This window comes from Molothrus aeneus, chromosome 25 (assembly GCF_037042795.1).
Source record: "Molothrus aeneus isolate 106 chromosome 25, BPBGC_Maene_1.0, whole genome shotgun sequence".
Taxonomy (NCBI): domain Eukaryota; kingdom Metazoa; phylum Chordata; class Aves; order Passeriformes; family Icteridae; genus Molothrus; species Molothrus aeneus.
Genome location: NC_089670.1, coordinates 3,632,920 through 3,654,980, shown reverse-complemented (window position 1 = coordinate 3,654,980; position 22,061 = coordinate 3,632,920). Strand labels below are relative to the sequence as shown.

At 49.1% G+C, this 22,061-nt stretch overlaps 1 protein-coding gene across 4 annotated transcripts in view; it reads right to left on the bottom strand.

Moving 5' to 3' along the window:
* Positions 1–19,384: 19,384 nt before the first annotated feature.
* The window catches only part of SEPTIN9 (septin 9), a 115,574-nt gene continuing 112,897 nt past the window's right edge, over positions 19,385–22,061 (bottom strand). For all 4 annotated transcript variants that reach the window (XM_066565536.1, XM_066565535.1, XM_066565534.1 and 1 more), the window contains one exon: positions 19,385–21,512. In XM_066565536.1, the coding sequence (XP_066421633.1) occupies positions 21,377–21,512 (136 nt within the window). In that variant the 3' untranslated portion in view covers positions 19,385–21,376. The remainder of the gene's footprint in view (positions 21,513–22,061) is intronic.

The following is a 22,061-nucleotide window of genomic DNA, read 5'->3' as shown; positions in this document are numbered from 1 at the left end:
TTCTCTCTTTTGCTCCTCAGAAAGCTTCTCCCATGAGCAAACCGGCCTCCCCTCACCCCTCCTCCAAACCCACAATGTAATTCCCACAAAAAAACCCCCACACAACAGAAAAGCACATGTACAGTGGGTGCCCTTCCCACATACAAAGTACCACAGCAGCGGGCTGAGGGATGGACCCTTTGAGAAATTCATATGCCAGCCTTCCCACTATAGCAATTTCATTCTGTCTTTGTAATTGTCTGATATTACATTGTTCCCTGCCAGAAGATTAATTAGCTAGTCTTACCCTCCAACATACCATCCCTCTGCAACCCTCAAGGAAGCTGGAGCGGTGCCAAGTCGCAGGGATTTGCTATTCTGGCTGGCAGCTGCTACTGTCGCTGCAGAAAAAAAAAAAAAGGAAAAAAGAAAAGAAAAAAAAGAAAAGCCTCCTTTTGTCCCCAAGCAGCAATTGCTGTGCCAACTGACCCTGTCCCTCCCAATGCCACCACCAACAAGGCAGCCAAGGCTCAATGCCATGGGCTGGCAGTGCAATAAAATAAAAGAGTGGCAGGAAGCGGAAATTAAAGATTAAACAAAAATCAAGCAAAAAAACCCCCACAGCCAAGGCCCCACAGCCCAAGCCCCTGCCTGGTGTCAATACTCACATTGGCTGAGCATGGCTGTGCTGTGGCCATGAGGCATGAGGGACACGCCATGGGAAGGGCATGGGTGAGGTGACATCAACACCAACATCAGCATCCTGACATCACCGCCCTCATCCCAGCCCAGAGCCACCTTCACGCCCCAGCCCACCCTCAGCCAGAGGAGAGGGCAGCAGGGACAGCACAGTGTTGGCAGCAGGGAGCCACCACCCCAGCCAGGGCTGCTGCTGCAGCCGCTCTTGGCAAGGAGCCCGGCCCGGCACTGCGGTGGATCTGCTGCTTTTGTTCCCTCTCCATCTCCTGTCCTCACACACACACGCTCTGGATCTCTCCATCTCACCCCAAACGTGGTGCCCAGGCAGGTGGGAGCTGCGTGGGTGTGAGCACAGCATGCCTGTGGTCACCACCCCCATGAGCTGTGGGGACACAAAGGTTTTCCCTCTTTGTGGAGGGGAGGAGAGCTCAAAGTCTGGGAGGTAAAAACCTGAAAAATAAAGTCACCCATCTAAACTGATGCACACCACAAAACCAACTGACAAACCCACCATCTTTCCTTCCAGGCAGTCCTCAAAAAGTCCTGTTCTGCTAAAGTCACCCCAGCAGTTCATGTTTGCTGGTTGATTTGCTGGTTTGCCCCGTCAGCCCCACAGGGCTCTCCAGCCATGTTCCACCAGGGCTGCAGCACAGTGTAGCAAGGGGTTTTCAGCAGAGGAGGCACCACAAGTGCCAACAAGTTTTGTTTAAGGTAAAAAATGAAGAAAAGGAGAGCAGGACCCCTGCAACACCAACAGACACAACTATGAGCAGTGAGGGATTTGAACCCTGTACAACCCAACGGGATTCAGTCCCCAAAACCAACAAGACAGACCAAACCCGGCAGTTTTCCCTCATCCAGCTCAAAAAGTGGCCAATTTATGATTAAATTTGTTTTAAATTTGGGCAGTTGTTGCAGGAGATCACCCTTCCTCCTCAGCCCAGCTGCCTGGGCACTGGCACGGGGACAGGGAGCTGCGTTTGCTGGGCACCATTTGAAGCCACCCATTCCCATTTTCATTCCCATTCCTGTTCCCATTCCTGTTCCCATTCCCATTCCCATTCCCATTCCTGTTCCCATTCCCGTTCCCATTCCTGTTCCCATTCCCATTCCCATTCCCATTTTCATTCCCGTTCCCATTCCCTTTTCCATTCCCATTCCTGTTCCCATTCCCATTTTCATTCCCATTCCTGTTCCCGTACCCTTTCCCATTTTCATTCCCGTTCCCATTCCCGTTCCCATTCCCATTCCTGTTCCCGTTCCCATTCCCATTCCCATTCCCATTTTCATTCCCATTCCCATTCCCATTCCTGTTCCCACTCCCGTTCCCATTCCCATTCCTGTTCCCATTCCCATTCCCGTTCCCATTCCCATTTTCATTCCCATTCCCATTCCCATTCCTGTTCCCATTCCCATTTTCGTTTCCATTCCCATTTTCATTCCCATTCCCATTCCTGTTCCCGTTCCCATTCCCATTCCCGTTCCCTTTCCCATTCCTGTTCCCATTCCCATTTTCATTCCCATTCCTGTTCCCGTTCCCGTTCCCATTCCCATTCCCTTTCCCATTCCTGTTCCCATTCCCGTTCCCATTCCCATTCCTGTTCCCGTTCCCATTCCCGTTCCCGTTCCCATTCCTGTTCCCATTCCCATTTTCATTCCCATTCCCGTTCCCATTCCTGTTCCCGTTCCCATTCCCATTTTCATTCCCATTCCTGTTCCCATTCCTGTTCCCATTTCCATTTCCATTCCCATTCCCGTTCCCGTTCCGTGGCAAACGAGCCCATATTGTCACAGGGGCTAATTAAGCTCCTGCACTAAGACAGCAGCTCCAGACTGCCTCAGCACCCGCCCTGAGCTGGCAGCCCCCCCTCCCCGGGTGCTACGGAAACGGGAATTAAGTGCTGATGAATGCAGTATTAATTAATTAAGAGAAGATGCACACGAAGGGGGTGGGAGGCAGGCGGTCTTTGCGCTGTGGAAATCACCCAAGGAGGAGCCTCTGTAAATTTGGTTTTTATTGTTTTTGCTCAGGAAAAGGCACCAGTGGGGACCTGCATGCCCAGGCAGTGGGAGTGTGACCCGCTGGCATCAGACCTGCCCGTCCTCCATCGCCAAGGAAAGGAGGAAATCCCAAAAAAATGACAGGGGAGGGAAGAGGCACCCGCGGCTCCACGCCGCCATCTTCTCCCACTGCGGAGGCCGAATGCAAAATCAATTTTGCACACTCTGAAATGGCTGTTCAGGAAGGGCTTTTTGCTCTGGAGAGGTTAATGGGGAAGCTCAAGCCAGCTGATGCTGGGGGGATGGATGCTACTTTTCAGTTTGCATATTGAAATTGTTTATACACATGATTAGCTAATATATTAAGCTTCTTAAAGGAAAAAAAAAAAAAAAGGTAAAGCACAGGGTTTAGTTTTGATTTGCATTCCTCACCTACTCTCTCCTTCACAACACACCACCTGGAGAACAGCAAGGACTTGGCCATCCCTGCCAACAGCTGCCTTTAGGAGAAGGGAAACAAATGGTTAAAGTTCCATCAAAGACTGCAGTGTCCAGGTGATTCAGCACATCCAGCCTCACATCACGGCACTTCAGGTAAATGCTGGTCCCCATCCCATGACCTGGGGCAGCTCAGTCTGCTCAGAGGTGAGTTTTGGGTGGGTGCTCAGCAGCCCGGGGTGGCCAGAGCCTGATCCCCATGGGAAGGAGAAGATCCCTGTGGGAAGCCTGCTCTGCCAAGCCCAGGCCAGTGGCAGTGGGGTGCCAGGGACAGGGGAGTGAGGGCTGCAGAGCCCACATGCAATGGGAGGTGCTCAGCACTGCAGCTTTTCCTCTGCACGGCTGCTCCAGGGGCTGGGTGTGGTTTCAAGTCTCTTTTCTATCTCGAGGCTGGAGAAAAACACCCTGGAGATAACCAAGGCTTTGTTTCATCACCAGCAGGGCAGAGAAACTCAGCTGCAGACCCAGCTGCCACTTCCCTGGGCTAGCAGGACAGAGACCATCATTCCCTGATCCAGGGACCTTCTGGGCATCTCCAGGACACCCCTGCCATGTATTCAATTCCAGACCTGACTGTTTTCTCACTCTCCTGGCAGCACAAACCACAGGTGTGGCTCTGCTTCCAGCAGCCCCACAGATCCCTCCCTGCCTCCCAGGCCATGCCAGTGTTTAACTGGTTTCACTCAGCACTTCTCCATGAAAAACTTCTTCCTGAACCATCTCAGCAGGGTGACTGGCTGGGAAGTATTTTAGGAGTATTTTAAAAAAATTATTTTAATTTACTAATTTAAAATGTAGTATTTTAAACACCAGGCTGCATGCTCAGAACCTTGTGCTATTCCTCCAACCCTGAGCCTCTGCTGCAGACTCTATTCCTGCATCCCTGCTTTTTGGGATCCTCAAATAAAACACCCTGGTGCAGTTCCAAAGCTCTCCCAACTCACCATCCTTCTCCTCTGATGTGGTTTTAAAACCACATTTCTCCTTTGCACCATTTTTTCCTGCTGCAGGGGTAATCCCTCCTTCCACAGCCAGGCATCACAGCAGCAGCTCAGCTGCTCCTCTCTCCCCTCACGTTCCTCCCCAGCTCTCACCACCCAGGGTGTGTTATTTATACAACATCTCTAAGCATTGGCTTCTTCAACACAATTTTTCCTTTAATTACTTGCATTAAAAATAAAAATGCCAAGCTATGTGAACAACTGCTCTCATTACAGTATCAGTCCTCCAGCTAATTAATATCTGTTAGCTTTGGCTTATGCACCAGGATGCCTAAATCCAAAACACACAAGGCTGCCAAGTTACTTTGCAAACAGGAGCACTTGCCTTGAAGAAAGAATCATGTTATCCAACTACTCCTGTGCAACCTCCCCATAACCTTTACTTTCAAGGTCTTAGAGAAGGAAAGCTCATCCAGCTCAAAAAGAGATTGCAGTGAAACCTAAGGGGAGACCCAGAGGAAAGCAAAGAGAAGAGAAACAGATCTCCAGAAGAAAGAGAAACACCATCTTTGTACCTGAGAGGAATGATTTGTCTTTACAAACAAGCTGCGGGTCTGCTGGTAGATAAAACCAGCACTGAGAGGTAAAAGAAACAATGGGAAGGAATCCATTGATTGATGAATGGAAAAAAGATATTTGCCTTTACAAATAAACTGCAGGTTTGCTGATAAATGAAACTGGATATTGAAAGATGAAAGAAACAATGGGGAAAAACCCTAAATTCCATAAGAATTAAAAATGAGAAGGGAGGGTTGTACATTAGAGGGAACATTTGGTATCAGGAATTTCAGGAAGTCTGAATCCCTCAAGTACCTCAGTCAATGGGGAAAGAGAGAGGGAAATTGGGATAAAAAGGAGGCTGCATCCTCCAAAAATGTGAGAGACCCCACGGGAATGCCCCATGGCCTCTCCCTTTATTGAAATAAAGTAAGAGGACTCCTCTGCCTCCTTTTTGGACATAAACCTCTGGTGTTTGTGGATTAATTTTCCTGACATACCCACTCTGTTGTACTCAGGCCACATGGGAAAGACTGAGTCTGAGGTAAAACCTCCCAGCAGCTCCCAAGCCTCTCCCAGAGCACACACACACATCTCCATGGAGAAGGAAAGGGAGCTGAGTACCACTGATCTCAATCACAGCAGCAACTTTCTAACCTAAAAACAGGTTAGAAACTGCTGTAAAATAGTTGATAGTTGTTAAGCATGTACTGTTAATTTGGTTGTTGTATTGTAAAAGGGGTTAGAAGGGCAGTTATAAGAAATTACAGCTCAGTAAAGTGCAGCACCCCCAAGGGAAACGAGCCAGCCTGGACAGAACTGCAATGGCCAATCAAGGCCTTCAACCTTCATGCAAAGGAAGGATCCAAACAGAAACCAATCCAGAGGGACAAAGAACAGGATAAAAAGGGGGATCTGACCCAGGGAAGCTGTGCCCTTCCCCTGGAGCATCGGGGCCATCACTGCTGAGCAGCCCCAGCGCCGGGGATAGGAAGAAGAAAGAAGAAGAACAGGGCATGCCCAAATTCCTCCATCTTGGGACCCTGAGCGCCCATTCTAAAAACCTCAAAAATCTATTTTTCACCCTGTGACAAAATTATTCTACTTAAACTCTCTTGACTTGTAATTCTTCATATGAAGGTTGGTAATTCTTCCTATAAAGGTTGGTTTTTTCCATGGGTCAAGATCAAAGGCACAGGGGTCTTGGGCTCTGTGCCAAGGTCTCTGAGCCCCCCAGGCAGGGGCTGGAGCCCTCCAGGGCAGTCAGAGGAATTTCCTGGATTCCAACACCCAATGTCAGCACATCCAGCACAGCCCAAGGCAGTGGGGATGGAGCTGATTAAAAACGGAAAAGCCTTGTGTAAACTTAATGCATAATTAACCTGAGCAACGCACAGGAGACATTATTGAGGTCAGGCAAGCATTAGAGCCACAAAAACAACTCTGCCAGCAGATGAGGGATGAGAACATCCACTGTTAAATTATTTGAATACTCCTCTAAAGCAAAGGACAAAACCTGCTGGATCCTAACAGGGACAGGCCTCTCCTGCAGGCAGATTATGGCAGGTTTCTTAGCTCCTGCTCCAAAACATTGGGTGGGAGAGGCCAGGAAGGAGAGCCTGAGGTGGACAAGCCCTTTTGGGATTTTCTGTCCATGTCAGGTCTCCAGCAGAAATACCATCTCAAGCACTTTCAATCCCGACCCTGAACAAGGAAGAAAAAAGGAGATAAACTCAACATTCCACAGTCAAACCCTCAGCCCCAAGAAGGGGGCAGGCACACCAACAAGGAGATGGGCCACACATAGGAAGGCAGCTCAAAAGGGGAAATTGGTGACAGCCTGAGGAGCCCAGAGAGCTGCAGTGGTTGTGGCAGTCAGGGCAGGTCCTTAGCAGCCCCCACAAAATCCAGATTTCCATTTGTTCCCTTTCATGTTTGGAGTCTGCACTTCCACTGCAGGAAATAAGAGCCTGGAGCAACCTGGTCCTTCAAACTGGCAGAAGTCCTGCAAGAGCAGGACAGTCAGCACACATTTCATCCTTATTTCCTTCATCCTCTTGCACAGGGGCTCCCATTACACTTAAAGAGGGTTTGTGGCATGGCTGTCATCCAGATATGCATTGTAAATTCCATGGGTGAGCCGTGACAAGCACAGCATCCCTGGCTCTTTGTATTGAAAGGGAAAGCTGCCACGGGACTGCTGGGATGCAGCTCCCTCACCTGTCAAGGAGCAAGATAAAACAGCCCTTCCTCAGTTCACAGAGGTGCTGTAATTCACACCTGACACTTGCAACCCCTGGAAAAGCCATTTCCACCAGAGGGGAGGTGAGGCCACACTCTGCCACCTCTCTGTGTCTGAGGTGCAGCAGGTGACTGCCACCAGCCTGCCCAGCGTGTGGGGCTGAAAATTGGCACAGACACATTTCATGAAAAATCCTTTCCTTAGGATTTTTTCTCCTGAGAAGCTGAGAGGCCTCAGGAACAAAATGTAACCAATGGTTATCTGCTGCTGTGGAATGCAACAGGTGCATCTGGGATTGGTCTCATGTGGTTGTTTCTAATCAATGGCCAATCACAGCCCAGCTGGCTCAGACTCTCTATCCGAGACCAAAGCTTTTGTTATTATTCCTTCTTTTTCTATTCTTAGCCAGCCTTCTGATGAAATCCTTTCTTCTATTCTTTTAGTATAGTTTTAATCTAATATATATCATAAAATAATAAATCAGCCTTCTGAAACATGGAGTCAGATCCTCGTCTCCTCCCTCATCCTCAGACCCCTGTGAACACGGCCACAGAAAATGAAACAATCTCATTTGCTTTCTGCCGCTTTCCAAATGACACCTTGCACACTTGCTGGAGGTGCCACTCTCACCAGGTCACCATGAATATCTGATTGCTTGGAGGGACACAGACTCACTTTTTAAAGAAGGGGTAACAGTGCAAAGACACTTGGTGACAATTTCCCTTGTTCACATGGAGGGAAAAACCTTGCAATCTCAGGTCTATTGCATGGCACAGAAATGTCATGGATCTGAGAATCTGGAAGCAAGCAAGGGCAAAGAGAAGGAGCAGTATTTTATATTTTGAGTATGGCTCAAGGTGCCCTCATACATGAGGACTCATTTCCCAGTGCTCAGCTTTACTAACTCCCCATGGGTTGGTGCCACCCAGCCCTGCCAGACCCTCACCAGCTTGCTCCAGGATGGTTTCAGCACATTTAACACATATTTAAGAGCTGAAATCCTCTTTCAATCTCCAGTCATTTTCCTGGTTCCAGCTCTGCTGGGGGATCCTTTGGTCAGGATCTTTGCCTCCCTCTCAGAGATCTTTTGTCCCACTGTCATGGTTTGAACAGCCAGGTGTCTGCTAAGGAAGGCAGGAGCCTCCCTTGAAATGGAAAATGCAAACCCCCTCCCTCCTAATTATTATAATTTTGAAATTAAGGGGCTCTCAGGCAAAGATATGGGAATGGGAATAACAGTTCTGTACTAGGAAAATTAAAAATACAAATGCAATAGTACAAAAAAGAAACCAAACTGCCAGAGTCAGAGCAGGCCCTGTCCCCTGTGTGTCAGGGGGTGGCACAGCCCCATCCCATGGGGGCTCAGCCCTCCTGCAGTGCCAGCTGTGGCTCTGCTGGAGCAGGGATCCTGCACAAGGGGGGAGTTTTCCTCTGCAGCTCCAGGGCTGCTGGAGATGGGCCTGGGCTCCCTCTGGCCATGCAGGGCAGCAGAAGCTGCTCCTCTGGCAATGCACTGGGCAAAGGCTGCTGTGCTGTCCCAGCACCTCAGATTGGATCCAGGTAGGAATGCTTGGCTCCTCCCCTGGGCGCAGCATCTCCCCATGGGATGATGGAATTGGATCAGCCCTGCAGGGACACTCAGTGGCCATGGACAGCAGAGATCTCCTGCAGGGAGGGTTGGCTGTGGGAGAGATAAAGAAAAAACTGCCCCATGGACAGCAGAGAACTGCCCCAGCTCTGACAGAACAGATGCTGCAGCTCAGGACACCCTCCTGCCCCTCAGCCCTGGCACAGCTGCTGAAGGTGCCTGAGACACCCCATGAGCAAAAGCCCATCCTCTGCAGCCCTTCCAGCCCTGCAGGGTTTGTAGCTCATCCCCTCAGGGTGTGGGATTGCCCAAACCCAGCTTTGGAGCTGCCAGATATCAAGTGCTGCCCACCTGAAGGAACACAAGGAGCACAGGAATCTTGTTAAAATAACCAACACCCATTTTCCTGTCTCAGCTTCAGCAGCCCAGGCTGCTCCTCAGGGTCAGACCAGCTCCCCTGAAACTCCTCTGACCTTCTCCCCTGCTTTAGTTTTGAGCACATGGATCTTGTCCCTTTTTTGCAGAGAGTTTCCCTGGAGCTGTTGATTCCTCACCCATCAAATTTAAATTTACTTTACCCATGTTGCAGCCAAGGCTCTGTGCCAGTGACTGCCCATGCTGGTGGCAGATAATTTATTCTGGTAACCCCCAAGCTGCTGGCCCTACACTGAATCTCCTTCCAGTTCAGCACAGAAGGAAAAAACCCAACACTCTGCACCCCAAACAGATTTTGGTGGGTGATCCATGCACGTGGAAATCCCCTGGGATGGCAGAGATTGGGACATCAGCAGCTGGATTCAGGCCTTGGCAAAGATAATGATGTTTTGTACTCACCTAAGTAATTCTTATGTACACCCCTGTGATAGATGAGTAATGCAATAGTTGACTCTCATAATTAAAGGGCAAATATTAGAAGTTTTATAGATTTATAGTTATGCTTTACCCCCCTTGTGTTGTTATCATGGGGTGCCAGGGTTTGGGACATTTGGGAGGGTCGGCTTGTCACTATGGCACCACCTGACTTCCAATCAAGATGTAAAAAAGTAAAACTCCACCACTGGACAGTGAAGAAGGAGTTGATGGACAGAATTTTGGGAGGGGCTAAAGGGTTAAAAGGCAAAACCTCCATTGTGTGGATGAGCATATGGTGGGAAAAATCCTCTGCTCCCATATTTTCTCTGTTCAATCTTCTGTTGTATTTTTGATAAGGTTTTAATAAACATTTTAAATTTTTTTGGAAGTGAGCATCGTTTCTCATACCCCCAAACACAACACTTGCTCTCCTACATCCTCTGCAAATGAAGGGCCAGGTTCCTCCAGCTCCCAGCCGTGCTGCTGCTCCTCTTCCAGAGGAGTTTTACACCCAAATCTCTGGCAAAACCTCAAGCTGGGCCCATCCAGCCTGTCAGCCACCTCACAGGAGGAGCTGGGCCAGCATCTCTCCTTTGTAAAACAGGATCACTGCTCAAGCATCCTCCCATCAAAAGGGAACCTGCCAGTCCACTGGGTTCCCTCCTCACAGGGTCTTAAACTCACCACGATCAAGGGCTCTTGCTTTGCTTACCCCTGAAAAGCAGGAGGAAGCTGCAGATATACTACGAGCACTTAGGAGGAAAAACATTACAGCATCTAAAGGTACTTTAAATGATTTAGATACAAACTTGCCTGTAATAAGACATCTATTTTGGTTAATCTCTTAGTTGCAAATCTTGAAACTCTTGAACCTGCCTCAGGCTACTGTCAGCAGCACTTCATTTAACACTGCTTATTGGGAATAACTGCTATTTCCCACTGTAACCTCCAAACCTCTTAAAGTCTCTCGTATTGCTCTGCCCAAATATACTTGCCTTCAGGATACAGAGGGTTTTTTCTTGCTAAGAACTGTTAAGATGATTTGAACAAGCTGAATCAGAGGAGACTGTTTCTCAGGCAAAGCAGCCAAAATTCAAAACACCAACTCTGTGATATTTTGGGAGTGATTCTTTTTTTTTTTTTTTTCTTTTTTTTTCTGAGCATTTACTCGGGTTATGAAATCCAACAGCTGCACTTTGATCACTCTTCACAAGCAAAGGAGAGGAAGGGATGGAGGGGTGTGTGTTCGTCCTCCAGGAACATCAGCAGGTCTCGGGTTTTGGTTGATCATTGCTGCCCCAGATGTGCAGGTGTCTCTGCTCCGGCCCGCGCGGCTGAAGAACGAGTCTGGACTCTTCACTGTTCAGTCTTGAGGTTGTTTATTAATTCTTATCTATAAAATTTTCTTTCTGCCCAGCTGAGATCTGCTCAGCAGGGCAGCCACAGGCACTCTGACCACCCCTGAGGTGGTGTTGTCCTTTTGTACTACAAACTACATAGAACATATTTACACTTAATTCCCAATACCCATCACCCATGTTAGACAGTGCACTTCTACTCTAAACCAACCCCAAAGTGCCAACATCACTGCAGAAAATGGAGACCAAGAAGAAGAAGAAGAAAGGCTGGACATGCCCAAGTTCCTCCATTTTTCCCCATAACCCCCATACCAAAAATGCTAAAATCTACATTTTCACCCTGTGATCATTTTGTTATTACACCATTCAAACCTCTGTGACTTTCAGGTCCTCATACAAAGCTGGCAACTTGCTCCAGGGGTCACAATCAAATCCCCAGGTGCTCTGGGCTGCCTGCCAGGGTCTCTGAGCCCCCTGGCGGGGTCCTTGGCAACTCTGGACACCCGGAGGGATGAGCTGAGTTCTGACAACCTGGGGGGGGGATCTTCATCCCTGCCCACCCCTGTGGCCGTGGGGAGCATCTCCAGCTCACCATGGCCATGGTCAGAGCTCTCTGAGGAGGGCTTCAGCAGCACCAATGCAGCTCCTGTGCTCTAAACTCAAGCCCATTTTTATTTCAAGGCCATGCAGAGCTCTGGTGGGCACCTGTGATTACAGTCCCCCCATCCCAGCTCAGCAGGTTTGATTTTCAACACAACCTTGGACACACCCAGCCCTGACCTGATGGGTGCCACAGCTCCAGCCCCAACAAATCTGGGTGTCTTGGTTTGGAGAGACAGGCATCTGCTAAAGAAGGCAGGAGCCTCCCCTGAAATGGAAAATGTAAACCCCCCCCACCCCTCCAAATTGCTATAAATTTTAAATTAAGGGGCTCTCAGGCAAAGATATGGGAGCAGGAAATAACAGTTCTTTAATAGGGAAAGGAAAAAAGAAAAGGATAAAATAAACAATGCAGTAAACCAAAACAACACTGCCAGAGTCAGAGCACAGCCTGACACCCTGTGGGTCAGGGTGCTGGCAGCAGAACCATTGGAATTGTGGCTCAGCCCTCCTGCAGTGTCAGGGGTGGCTCTGCTGGAGCAGGGATCCTGGAGAAAGGTGCAGTCTCTGCCTCTGAAGATCCAGGGGAAGAAGAGGCAGCTGCTGTTCCTCTGGGGAATCCAGTGCAGAAGCTGTGCTGGTGTTCCAGAATCTCAGATTATATCCAGGTAGGAATGCTTGGCTCCTCCCTCTGGGCTCACATCTGCCAATGGGATGCTGTAGTTCTTATCAGCCATGCAGGGACATTCAATAGCTGTTATCAGCAGGTGTCCCCTCCCCAGGGAGGAGTGAGTGTGGTCACTCAGAGAGAGAGATAAGGCAAACTGCCCACTTGACAAAAATAATCTGCCCTGCAGATGGTAACAGAAAACATCTTGCATTGCAGTCTTCAACACTGGGAATTGCAGCAATCCTGGGGCAGGGTGAGGCTCCTCCCTGTCCTGCAGGCACACCCAGGGATGGTGACTCCATCACCTCCTCCCTGAGCTGCCATTCCAGAACTTCATCTCAATTTTGGCCTCTGCAGCTTTCCAGGGTGCCAAAGCTGAATGTGGTGCCAGTCTGGCCCTGCAGTCAGCAGGCTGGTTCTGTTGTGCTGGTTCTGGTTTGGCAGAGCTGGATGAACTGGTGGCCCCATCCCTGCTAAACCAGGGTGAATGTACAGAGCAGACAGGCTGTTATTTATCACAGCTTATATGCACGAATTTCACACTGGTTTGGGGTTTTGTTTCTGTCAAGGCTTTTGTGTGAAACCTGGTGCAGATGGATGTGAGAGTGTGTCTCTAAACCCCCAGAGCTGTAATCCCTTAATGCTGGGCACTTTCTCCAGCATATTGCTGGGAATAGAAACTGATCCCAAGTCAGGCCTGTGCCTGGTGTGAGCTCTGTCCCTTTTCTCATTTGCTTCTCCTGTGTTTTGCTGCTTTGAGATGTGGTTGCAGATTGTTTATCCAACATGTGAATTGTTTTAACTTAATGACCAATCAGTGTCCAGCTGTGTTGGGACTCTAGAAGCAGTCACAAGTTTTTTATTATTATCTTGTTAAGCCTTCTGTCTGCATCCTTTCTCTGTTCTTTGGTATAGTTTTAGTATAGCATTTTTTTATATAATATAGATCATAAAATAATAATTTATTTATTTATTTATTTATTTTTATTATTATAATTTAACATGGAGTTAAATTCATCATTTCCTCCCTTTGTTGGGGGACCCCAAAAATACCACAGCTGAGAGCAGCAAAAAGCCCCATTTTAAACAGATTTCTCCTGTAGACGAAGCACTGAGAGTGTGGTGTGCTCTGATAAACATCAGAGTGAGGTAGGAGAGGACCAAGCCCAGAGCTTCCAAACTGTAACATTTGTATTGTTGTAATTTTTAAATTGCATTGAAAATGGAATAAAAGTTTTAAAAATGTTTTCTAGTTCACAGAATTACAGAATAATGAGGTTGGAAGAGACCTCTAAGATCATTGAGTCCAACCTCTGCCCTAAGACATCAACTAGACTATGGCACCAAGTGCCATATCCAGTCTTCTTTTTATTATTTTTGGGTTAGAAAGAGGCTTAAATTGATAAATTGGTGTTTTGTGTGAGGAAAAAAAAGGAGTTTTTTTGGAGCACAGTGATGTGCTTGTCTTTTTTGAAGGGTTGTGTTTTTCTTTTATTGATGGCTGGAATTGAAAAGGTGAATTGAGGAGCATCCTGTGGATGCAGTGGAATGTTGAAAAAACAATCTTTTAAGTCGATGATAGCAAGAGGTTAATTTCTTAGAATTATTGGAAGAGAAGGAAGTTTAGGTTGATGTTGCTGATCTCTGGGTCAGGAAAGGGCTTTATCTGAAAAAACCAGGTACAGCCACCAGCACAACCCCAAATCTGCCCCTTCCTCCTGCATGAAGTGCTCAGAAAAGGAAACATCCAACACCCATGGCCTCTCTTTTCCTCCACAGGGCTCAGTTTGGGATTGGTGCCAATGGAAAATAAATAAAGCCATTGCTGCCAGCCCTGGGGGGGAGCACAGAGGGTGCCAGCAGCACAAGGGGCATTTTTAGGGCGCCTCCAAAGTGTCACCCCTGTCACCCTCACCCAGAGATGGCTCCCTCAGAGCTTCCATAAATCCTTTTAGTGGGACAGGTGGTCATTAGAGATGCTCCTTCCAAATCCTTTGTGTCTTCATCCATCAGGCAGCTCTCCCCTTCCATCCTGGAGAGTTTCAGAAGTAATTTGCAGATATCTCAGCTTGTCCAGTAATTTTGTTCCTTATTAAATATTGCTAATGACAGGGTTTTAGACTCTCAGCCATATATTCACTTTCTGTTCTAGTATAAATTTTAATCTGTCTTCCCTCTTCCTTCTAGACAAGTCTTTAAAAAAAAAATTACTGGAATAAAAAGGAAAGCACCAAGTAATTGAAAAGAGCTGCCAAAAGCAGAAAGGAAGGAAAGCTAAGGAAAGTTATAATGATTGAAAAGTTCAATAAAATCGGAGGAAAGCAGGAAAAAATCCGATTTTTAATGAAATGGATGGCAAGGTGTCACTGAGCATGGCAGCAGATCCCTGGAAGTTGAGCTCTGTTCTCCCACCCCAGGTCAGGCTCCCACCTCCATGGGCCACTTCAAAACCATCACCCCACTCCCCTTCCCTTGTTTAAACTTGAGCTGCATTTTCTCCATTCTCCATTCACCCTCAAGCTAAACCTTTTCATCTGGTGCTTTCAAAGCCTAACCAATAAAATGTTGAAACCAATAAAACTGTTTGTGGGGGGAAAAGTTTTCTGAAGAAAGCAAGCCCAGATGATGTTTTACCAAAAGCTACAGGCAGAAAACGGGAGGCTGGAGTTGAAAAGCTCATGCAGATGAATCTTGAATGGTCTATTCTCACCCTCATAATGAGCACATACATGATTAATGAAAATATTTATCCTCATAACCCACTGCAGTGAGTTAATATTTAATCCAAAATCCACGTGAAAGCCCAAGCTCTCCTGGTTCCTCACCCACCTTCTTGTTTCCTTGGAAATCTCTGAACTCTGCCAACTGCCCTGAGATTTGGCTCCTTGGGGCTGGCTTTCCCTGCCTTTCTGCATAAGTCCCACACCTTTTGATCCCAAAAGCTCTGCCACCTGGGACCTACAAGGTTTCTCAGATAATCCCGTGGAGCTGCTGCTTTGTAACGTGCCTCACTTTGATATTCAAGGCAAAGCTGGACAGCCCACACATGAAAAGACATCCTTCCCTTTCTTCCCAGCCTTAATTCCATCTGCAAATTAAACATTTCGAGGCAGATATTTATAGAGGAGTGCCCTGATCCTCCCGGGAGGGCCCTGGAGTCTCCAATGTGTAATTTTGCTTTAGGAATATGATTTTAATCTTGATTTTTTACTGAGGCTGATGGCAAGGGGGAATGCTGGAGGTGGGGCTCTCCTCTGCTGCCCCACAGGGGTGATGCAGTGTGGGGTGCCTGCATCCCACAGGGGCTCCAGGCTCTTTCTGCTTCCCCATCCTTGCCCTCTGCAAAGCTCTTTCAGGACATTGAAATGTTTCAGGATATTTCAGGGCCTTCAAAGGTGGCAGTTTTAACTTGTGAAAGAATGGGGTCTGGAAACTTTGCCTGCAAGAGCTTTCAGCTGTGACTTTCAAAAACCCCCAAACCAAAGAGACCTCCTTTAAAAATGGTGCACAGATTGAAAGAACTGCTCAGCCCTGGGTCCTGCTGGCCCTTTGTGACAAGGAGCTCTCACAGAATCATCCATCCCCCTGTATCCCAGTCCTCCATCCCATATTTTCACTGTGGGCAACCCCCAGCACTAAAAAAAACCCAAAAAAACAACAACACAAAAAGGGAATATTTTGATTTATGTCATTTATAGACATGCCCTAGAGCAGAGGATAAAGGACTTTTATTTTGTTTTCCAGTTAAATATTTTCATTTTATCTTCTTGTTAAAGAGTAACCCGGTGCTATTCTTTTGCCCAGCATCACTCCCTTAAACATCCTCCTGATGGGAAGAGTTCAGGGGAGGGGAACTTGCAGGAAAGATGGTTTCAGTAGCAATAGGAAGGGGGACTTTGGCACATTTCTGCATGCTATGAGGTATGTCTTTAAGCTTCAGTAAACTTTTGGAGTCCCTGGGAAGCTGGTAATGTGCCTTTGAAGGAAGTATGACTTATGAAATTGCAGTTTTTAGCTTAGCTGGGTAATGTTAATGAGAAAATATCATGGGCTGCAGGTGGAAGTCTCCTGAATCCCATAAGTTAGGAGTAAATTATTCTGTTTTCCTAAATGAAGCAGCACTGTGCAATGCTGCTCCTAAATCAGGCTGATGGTGAGAATTATTTATTAATTTGTGAAGGTCCAGAGAGAAGCTCAGGCAAATAAATACAAACTAAACCGCGTGAGAGAGTTACAAAATTGAGTTTGCTGTGGGCATGGAAGAAAAGGGTTTGTGGGAAGGAGCAGGAGGGTTGGCACCAGCACCGTGTGTGAGGGAGGAGCTGGGGGTGCAGGGACAAGCCCTCCTTTCTGCTGGAGCCACAGTGAGGATGATCCAACCCCCCAAGCTTTCAGCTGCAGTGCAGCAGCTTCTCTGCAATTAAAGCTGGAGCTCTGCAGCTCTGCCTGTGCTGCTGCAGCCCAGCAAGCACATCAAAGGCAGATGCATCCCAGAGGAGCTCCCACACCAGGGAATTCAGGGTTTGATGCACACCCCAGAGGGTGAGGGATGGCCCAGCAGAGCCCCTGAGCAGCAGCTCACTCTGAGCAGGGGATGCCACATCCCCCTGGTGCCCTGGTTTGGGCAGCACAAATTCACCTTTTGGGGCTCCTCTGGGCTCTGCAGGTACCTCACAGCTCAGCTTCCCCTCCTGCCAGCACCTGGCCTCCCACCCTGAGAGGATTTAATCCTCCCTGAGCAGGTCTCCAGTGCTGGAATTAATCAGGGAGATGGACGAGTACAAGCCCATTTATTGTGCACTGTGGGTGAGTGATAAGTCTGTGCCAGAGCCTGGGAAAGCAATCAGGAGAAGGGAGAGAAGGGAAGAGGAGGGAAGAGCAGCATTGTGGGTAAATATGTGCACTTCTGGTGGTGATTACCCTCCAAGTAATTAGTTTTTAAATCAGGCAGACGTTTCGGGAACTGCTCGCTATGAGCTGCTTTAATTATTTATACTCCCTTTTATTCTTATTATTTATAGTCCTCCTCTTTGGATGGAGATGCTCTTTGGAACCTGACCCATCTCCAGCCCTCCCTGCACCCCAGAGCCCTGTGCTGGGGGACCCCCTCTCCCTGCCAGAGCCAGGCAAGGCAGGCAGGGCCCATCCTTGCTGTGGAAAGCTGTTCAGCTCGGTAATTAAACTCTCACTCATCTTCATTTCCCTCATTTGTTAAAGTGAGGCCACTCAATAAGCCATTAGTGCAAGGTCCTTGCTGCCATCCTGAGGCACATTTCCCTTGCAGGGTGTGGGCAGGGGGAGCAGCTCCTTGCCTTGCCCTCCTCTGCCCAAACCATCCCCACCCAGCCCCTCCCAGGTCACTCCTGGGAGGCTCTGGGGAGCGAGGGGGAATTTTGCAATGGCCAGCCCTTCCCCCAGCTGGGATTTTTCCCACAGCACCACACAGGCCCCTGTTCCATCAGAGCATCTGGTGTTGTTGCTCTCCCTTGGCCAACCCCACCTCTCTGGAGCTTCCCAACATCTGGAAGCCATTCCCTGCACCATTCCCATGAAGGGACCTCTGACCCTTTGAGCTCCTCCTCTGGCCTAAACAAAAGCTGCCCTCACTGCTGAGCTGGGGAATTTTGCCTGATTTCCCCTCTCTCCATCCACAATCCATTTCTCAACCTGTCACCAGGACAGCATCTGCCTGGAGAGCCCTGGAGCATCCTCTGTCCCTCTCCATGGACACACTCAAGATTCCAGAATCTGCCTGGGAAGCCCTGTGTCACAGACATCTTTTATGGAAAAGCCTTTCCTTAGGATTTTTTCTCCTGAGAAGCTGAGAGGCCTAAGGAACAAAATGTAACCAATGGTTATCTGCTGCTGTGGAATGCAACAGGTGCATCTGGGATTGGTCTCGTGTGGTTGTTTCTAATTAATGGCCAATCACAGTCAGCTGCCTTGGACTCTCTGTCTGAGACAGAAGCTTTTGTTATCATTCCTTCCTATGCTATTCTTAGCCAGCCTTCTGATGAAATCCTTTCTTCTATTCTTCTAGTATAGTTTTAATGTAATATATATCATAAAATAATAAATCAGCCTTCTGAAACATGGAGTCAGATCCTCGTCTCTTCCCTCATCCTTGGACCCCTGTGAACACGGTCACAGCCCTGGAGCATCCTCTGTCCCTCCATGGGCACACTCAGATTCCAGCATCTGAGCATCCTCTGTCCCATCTCCCTCACATGCTCACACACCAACAATGAGGAAAACAGCAAAAAAACCCCAAATCTGAGCACAAGAAAAACCACAAAATAGGGGAAAACTGCTGTAGGTTCCTCCAGGAGCAAAGCCCATGGCCTGTGTTTGTAGTTACTACAACTGCACGTTGATTTTTCCAGCTCCATCCCTAGGAGCTTTTGTTCTGGGTTTTGCTCTGCTTACAGCAGTGAGAACTCTTTGATTTTGCTGCTTCTCACTCTGGAATCCTTTGTGAGCTGTGGAGGTGAGGATTTGGGTGAGGCAAGCACAGAACAGCTCAGGAAATGGAAGGGTATTGGTGGGGATGGGTTTGGCACTGGGGCAAAGGGGTCCCATCACTGGATGCCACGTGAGATGAGACAATCCACTGCACCAAAACCCAGGTAACAGCAGAAAAGCAGAGTTTAAATGTACATAAGCCTGTCCTGTGCTCTAGAGCCCCACAGGAACCTGACCTGAGTGCTGCCCTGCTGGGTTTGCTTCCATCCAGACCCACAGCCACAGAATCCCAGAGGGGCTGAGCCTGGAAAGGACCTCTTGAAGTCACTTGCTCCAGCCTAAGGGTCACTTAGAGCTCCAGGTGGCTTCTGAGTTCAATGCTCAGGGGGAAAAATACAATAAACACATGAGACAGGGACTAAACCAGAGGGGACAGTGTCACATGTGAGACACCAGGGAAAAACGTGGTTTTAAGGATGGCAAATCCTCCAGGGGAAGCCAACTTCCAAGGGCATCCCAAGGCCAAGGCTGCAGCCATGAAGGGTTTGAAGACCACCTGCCCGTGGAGCCAAAGCCACACTGGTGTGAACGCTGAGCTCCTGCCTGCCCCTGAACTAGGGGCAACCACTTCTGGAAAAGCAGCAGGAAGCACAGTGGGAACAACTCCACCATGGAAGCACAGGGATGGGATCCACCTGCCTGCCTCCCTCTGGATCAGGCTGGCTCCATCCCGAAGCTCCACCCATCAGCTCCAGCAGTTTGTAGAGTGCCTGGGGCAGGTATCTGAAGTGGGACGAGTCAAGGGGGTCAGGAATTCTCTTTCACCCTAAACAGGGCAGTTCTGGGGCTGGACTCTCCCATCACCTCCAGCCCTACAGGGTCCATGCAGCAATGATTACACCAAGGTTAGGAACAGACATTTCCAAACAAGCCTCCTTCTATTTGCATTCGAAACATTTATTTTGGGAAATACATATTAAACACTATTATTTATACAAAAATGGACTAAATTTTCATAATGCTTATAACCCCCAAAAGGCCATTTTTAATAGATCTGGATGAAGGTTTTTTTTTTTATTGTATTATTTTCTTTTTTTTTTTTCCTTCAAAAAAAAAAGTCAGGTTACAAAGGAGAAAGCGGCGTGTCTTGCTTGGCCCAGCTTGAGATACCAACTAGAGGAAAAAAAAAGTTTAAGATGGCATTTGCAGAAGTGCCTCACACAAGAGGTTTTTTTCTCCCCTTTCAGTCTTTTTTTTTAACACTTGAAATATATATTTTTTTTTCAGTTAATACATTTTTTGTTGTTGTTGTTTTTGCTAAAATATAGCAAGTCAGCAAGTAGAGAGTTGCTGTTCCCCAACAGCTCCGTGGGGCTGCTGTGGAGGGGGGATGTGAGTGAAGGGGAAAAGGGATTTTCACAATTCACCCCCCTTTGGCTGCTGGGGGGGGATGTGTGGGGAGCCCCTGGAAAGCTGGGGAGCCCCTGAAAACCTGGGCATCCCCAGCAAGGGGAGAGCAACCTCCTCCTTCCTCCTGTGCTGAGCCAGGCTCTGTCCCCTCTGGGCTCTGCAGGTGCCTTCCAGTGCTAGAGGATGGGACACGCTGCCAGTTCAGTGTGTGCCCCCAAAAATGGGTGATTTGCAGGAAGTTTTTTTCCCTTAGAGAGGATTGGGAGACTGGTGCACACCAGAAAGGCAAAGGGGAGCAGGGGAGAGGGGCAGGACTGCAGAGCTTTGCTCCAGGAACCCCTGCTCCTGTGTCACAGTGCTACCTAATGCTTGCAGGGTCTGATTTACTGGAGACACACAGAGAGAGAAGGGTCTGGGGGCAGAGCAGGGGGAGCAGCACCCACAAACACCCCCCAGCCCCCCCCCACAGCTGCAGGGCTTGGTCAGCACATGCACAGACCCCCTGCACAAGGACCAGCAAAGCAGGAGCATCTTCCCTGGACACACAGGGGACCCAGGAAATGAAAAGGAATTTGCAGCTACCCAAGAGCCTCCTCTGATGTAGGGAAAAGCCCAAGAATCACAAGGGTCAGACAGGACAAGCCTCTGCCTCCCAGCACTGCTTTGCAGAGACAAAGTTCCACGCTCAGCCCCCTCAGGACAAACACACTCAGAGCCTTCAGAGGGCAAAGACCCACCCAACTGAGTGACAAATAAATACACAAGTGTTCCCAGGACATCAGCCACAGCTCTGGCCCGAGGGAGAGGGAATGAGAGTCTCTGTGGAGGTTCCCAGCCTTGTGCAGGCTGCAGAGACAGACAAGGCAGAGCCTCCCTCCCCTCTCCCACGCTATTGCAAGGTCACAGTCTGAAAAGGCACTTCTCCCAAAGCAGGTGGCTCTGCCTGGCCGGGGGTCGGTGACAGGCCAGGTGACACCTAAACACTCCCAGTTTATTGCATGTAGACAGGGTACAGGGGCTGGTTTGGGGGCTGGTGGCTCCCAGAGGGCTGCAGGAGACAAGGATGGCACTGGCTTGCTCTCTTCATCCTACCGTACCTCGCTTCCGAAGGCTACATCCACCTGGAGGAGCCCTCACCTTCCATGGACGGAGAGGAGCCCCAGCATGGAGGGGCTGCAAGGGCTCCCAGGGCACCCCAACCCTGCTGGCCCCACAGATCTGCTCCCCTGGTGTGGCTGTGGGGCCATAGCTGGGAGCAAGTGAGAGCCCAACCTCCACAGAGGGACGGTCCCCAGACCAGGGACGCCGCTCCGGGGGCCGAGCACAAAACTCATGGCACAAAGCAGGGGGAGAGCGGCCACCCCGCTCCACGTCTGGTTATTTGGTCAGTTTACATGGCAGGGGGTCAGGGAGCAGGGCAAGAGGGACAGTGGCAGAGGATTTATATAAAAATAAAGGGGGAAGAGGGGAGAAAGAGCGAGCGTGAGCGAGCGAGGTCCTGGCTGCGGCGAGGGACGGTTACATTTCGTTGGCCACCAGCTCCTTGTCAGCCACGCCGTTGGACAGAGAGCTCTGGCCCTCGTTCAGCCTCTTCACCCTGTAGGCTTCAAAGTGGATGTTGCTGGTAATATCCTTGATGTTCTGCATGTGTGTCCTGCAGGGAAGGGAGATGGAGCAATCACACCAGCCCACGTCACCCCAAACACCGCCAGGCCCAATTTCCCCTCCTGCCTTGCTGGTTAATGCTGGTTAATTCCCTCCTTCAGGGCACAGGAGGGAAGTAAAGGCAGTCATTGGCAGCATTATTGGGCAGCAGGAGCTGAAGCCTTCATTTGTGCCTGGGGTCACAGGACCTGTGGCTGCACAACACCCACACAGGGAGATCCCCACCCTGCCAGTCCTGGGCTGAGGTTTGGTAGCCCCACACAACTCAGCCAGCAGCAGATCACCTGTGCAGAGCTGACTTTGCAGCCAAACTGGGGAGGAGCCCAATGTCCCCTCTCTAGCAAGCCCAGGGGGCTCAGCCTCCCTCTCCCCCACAGCAGGGACACTTCTTTCAAGAGGGATCAGCCATCACCCAGACCCCACAGTGACACCCCCACAGTGACACCCCCACAGTGACACCCCAGTGAAGGGTGACATCTTCGAACTGGGGTGAGATCTGGCACTGGTGAGGGACCACTAAGACCAAAAGCTGCTTGCA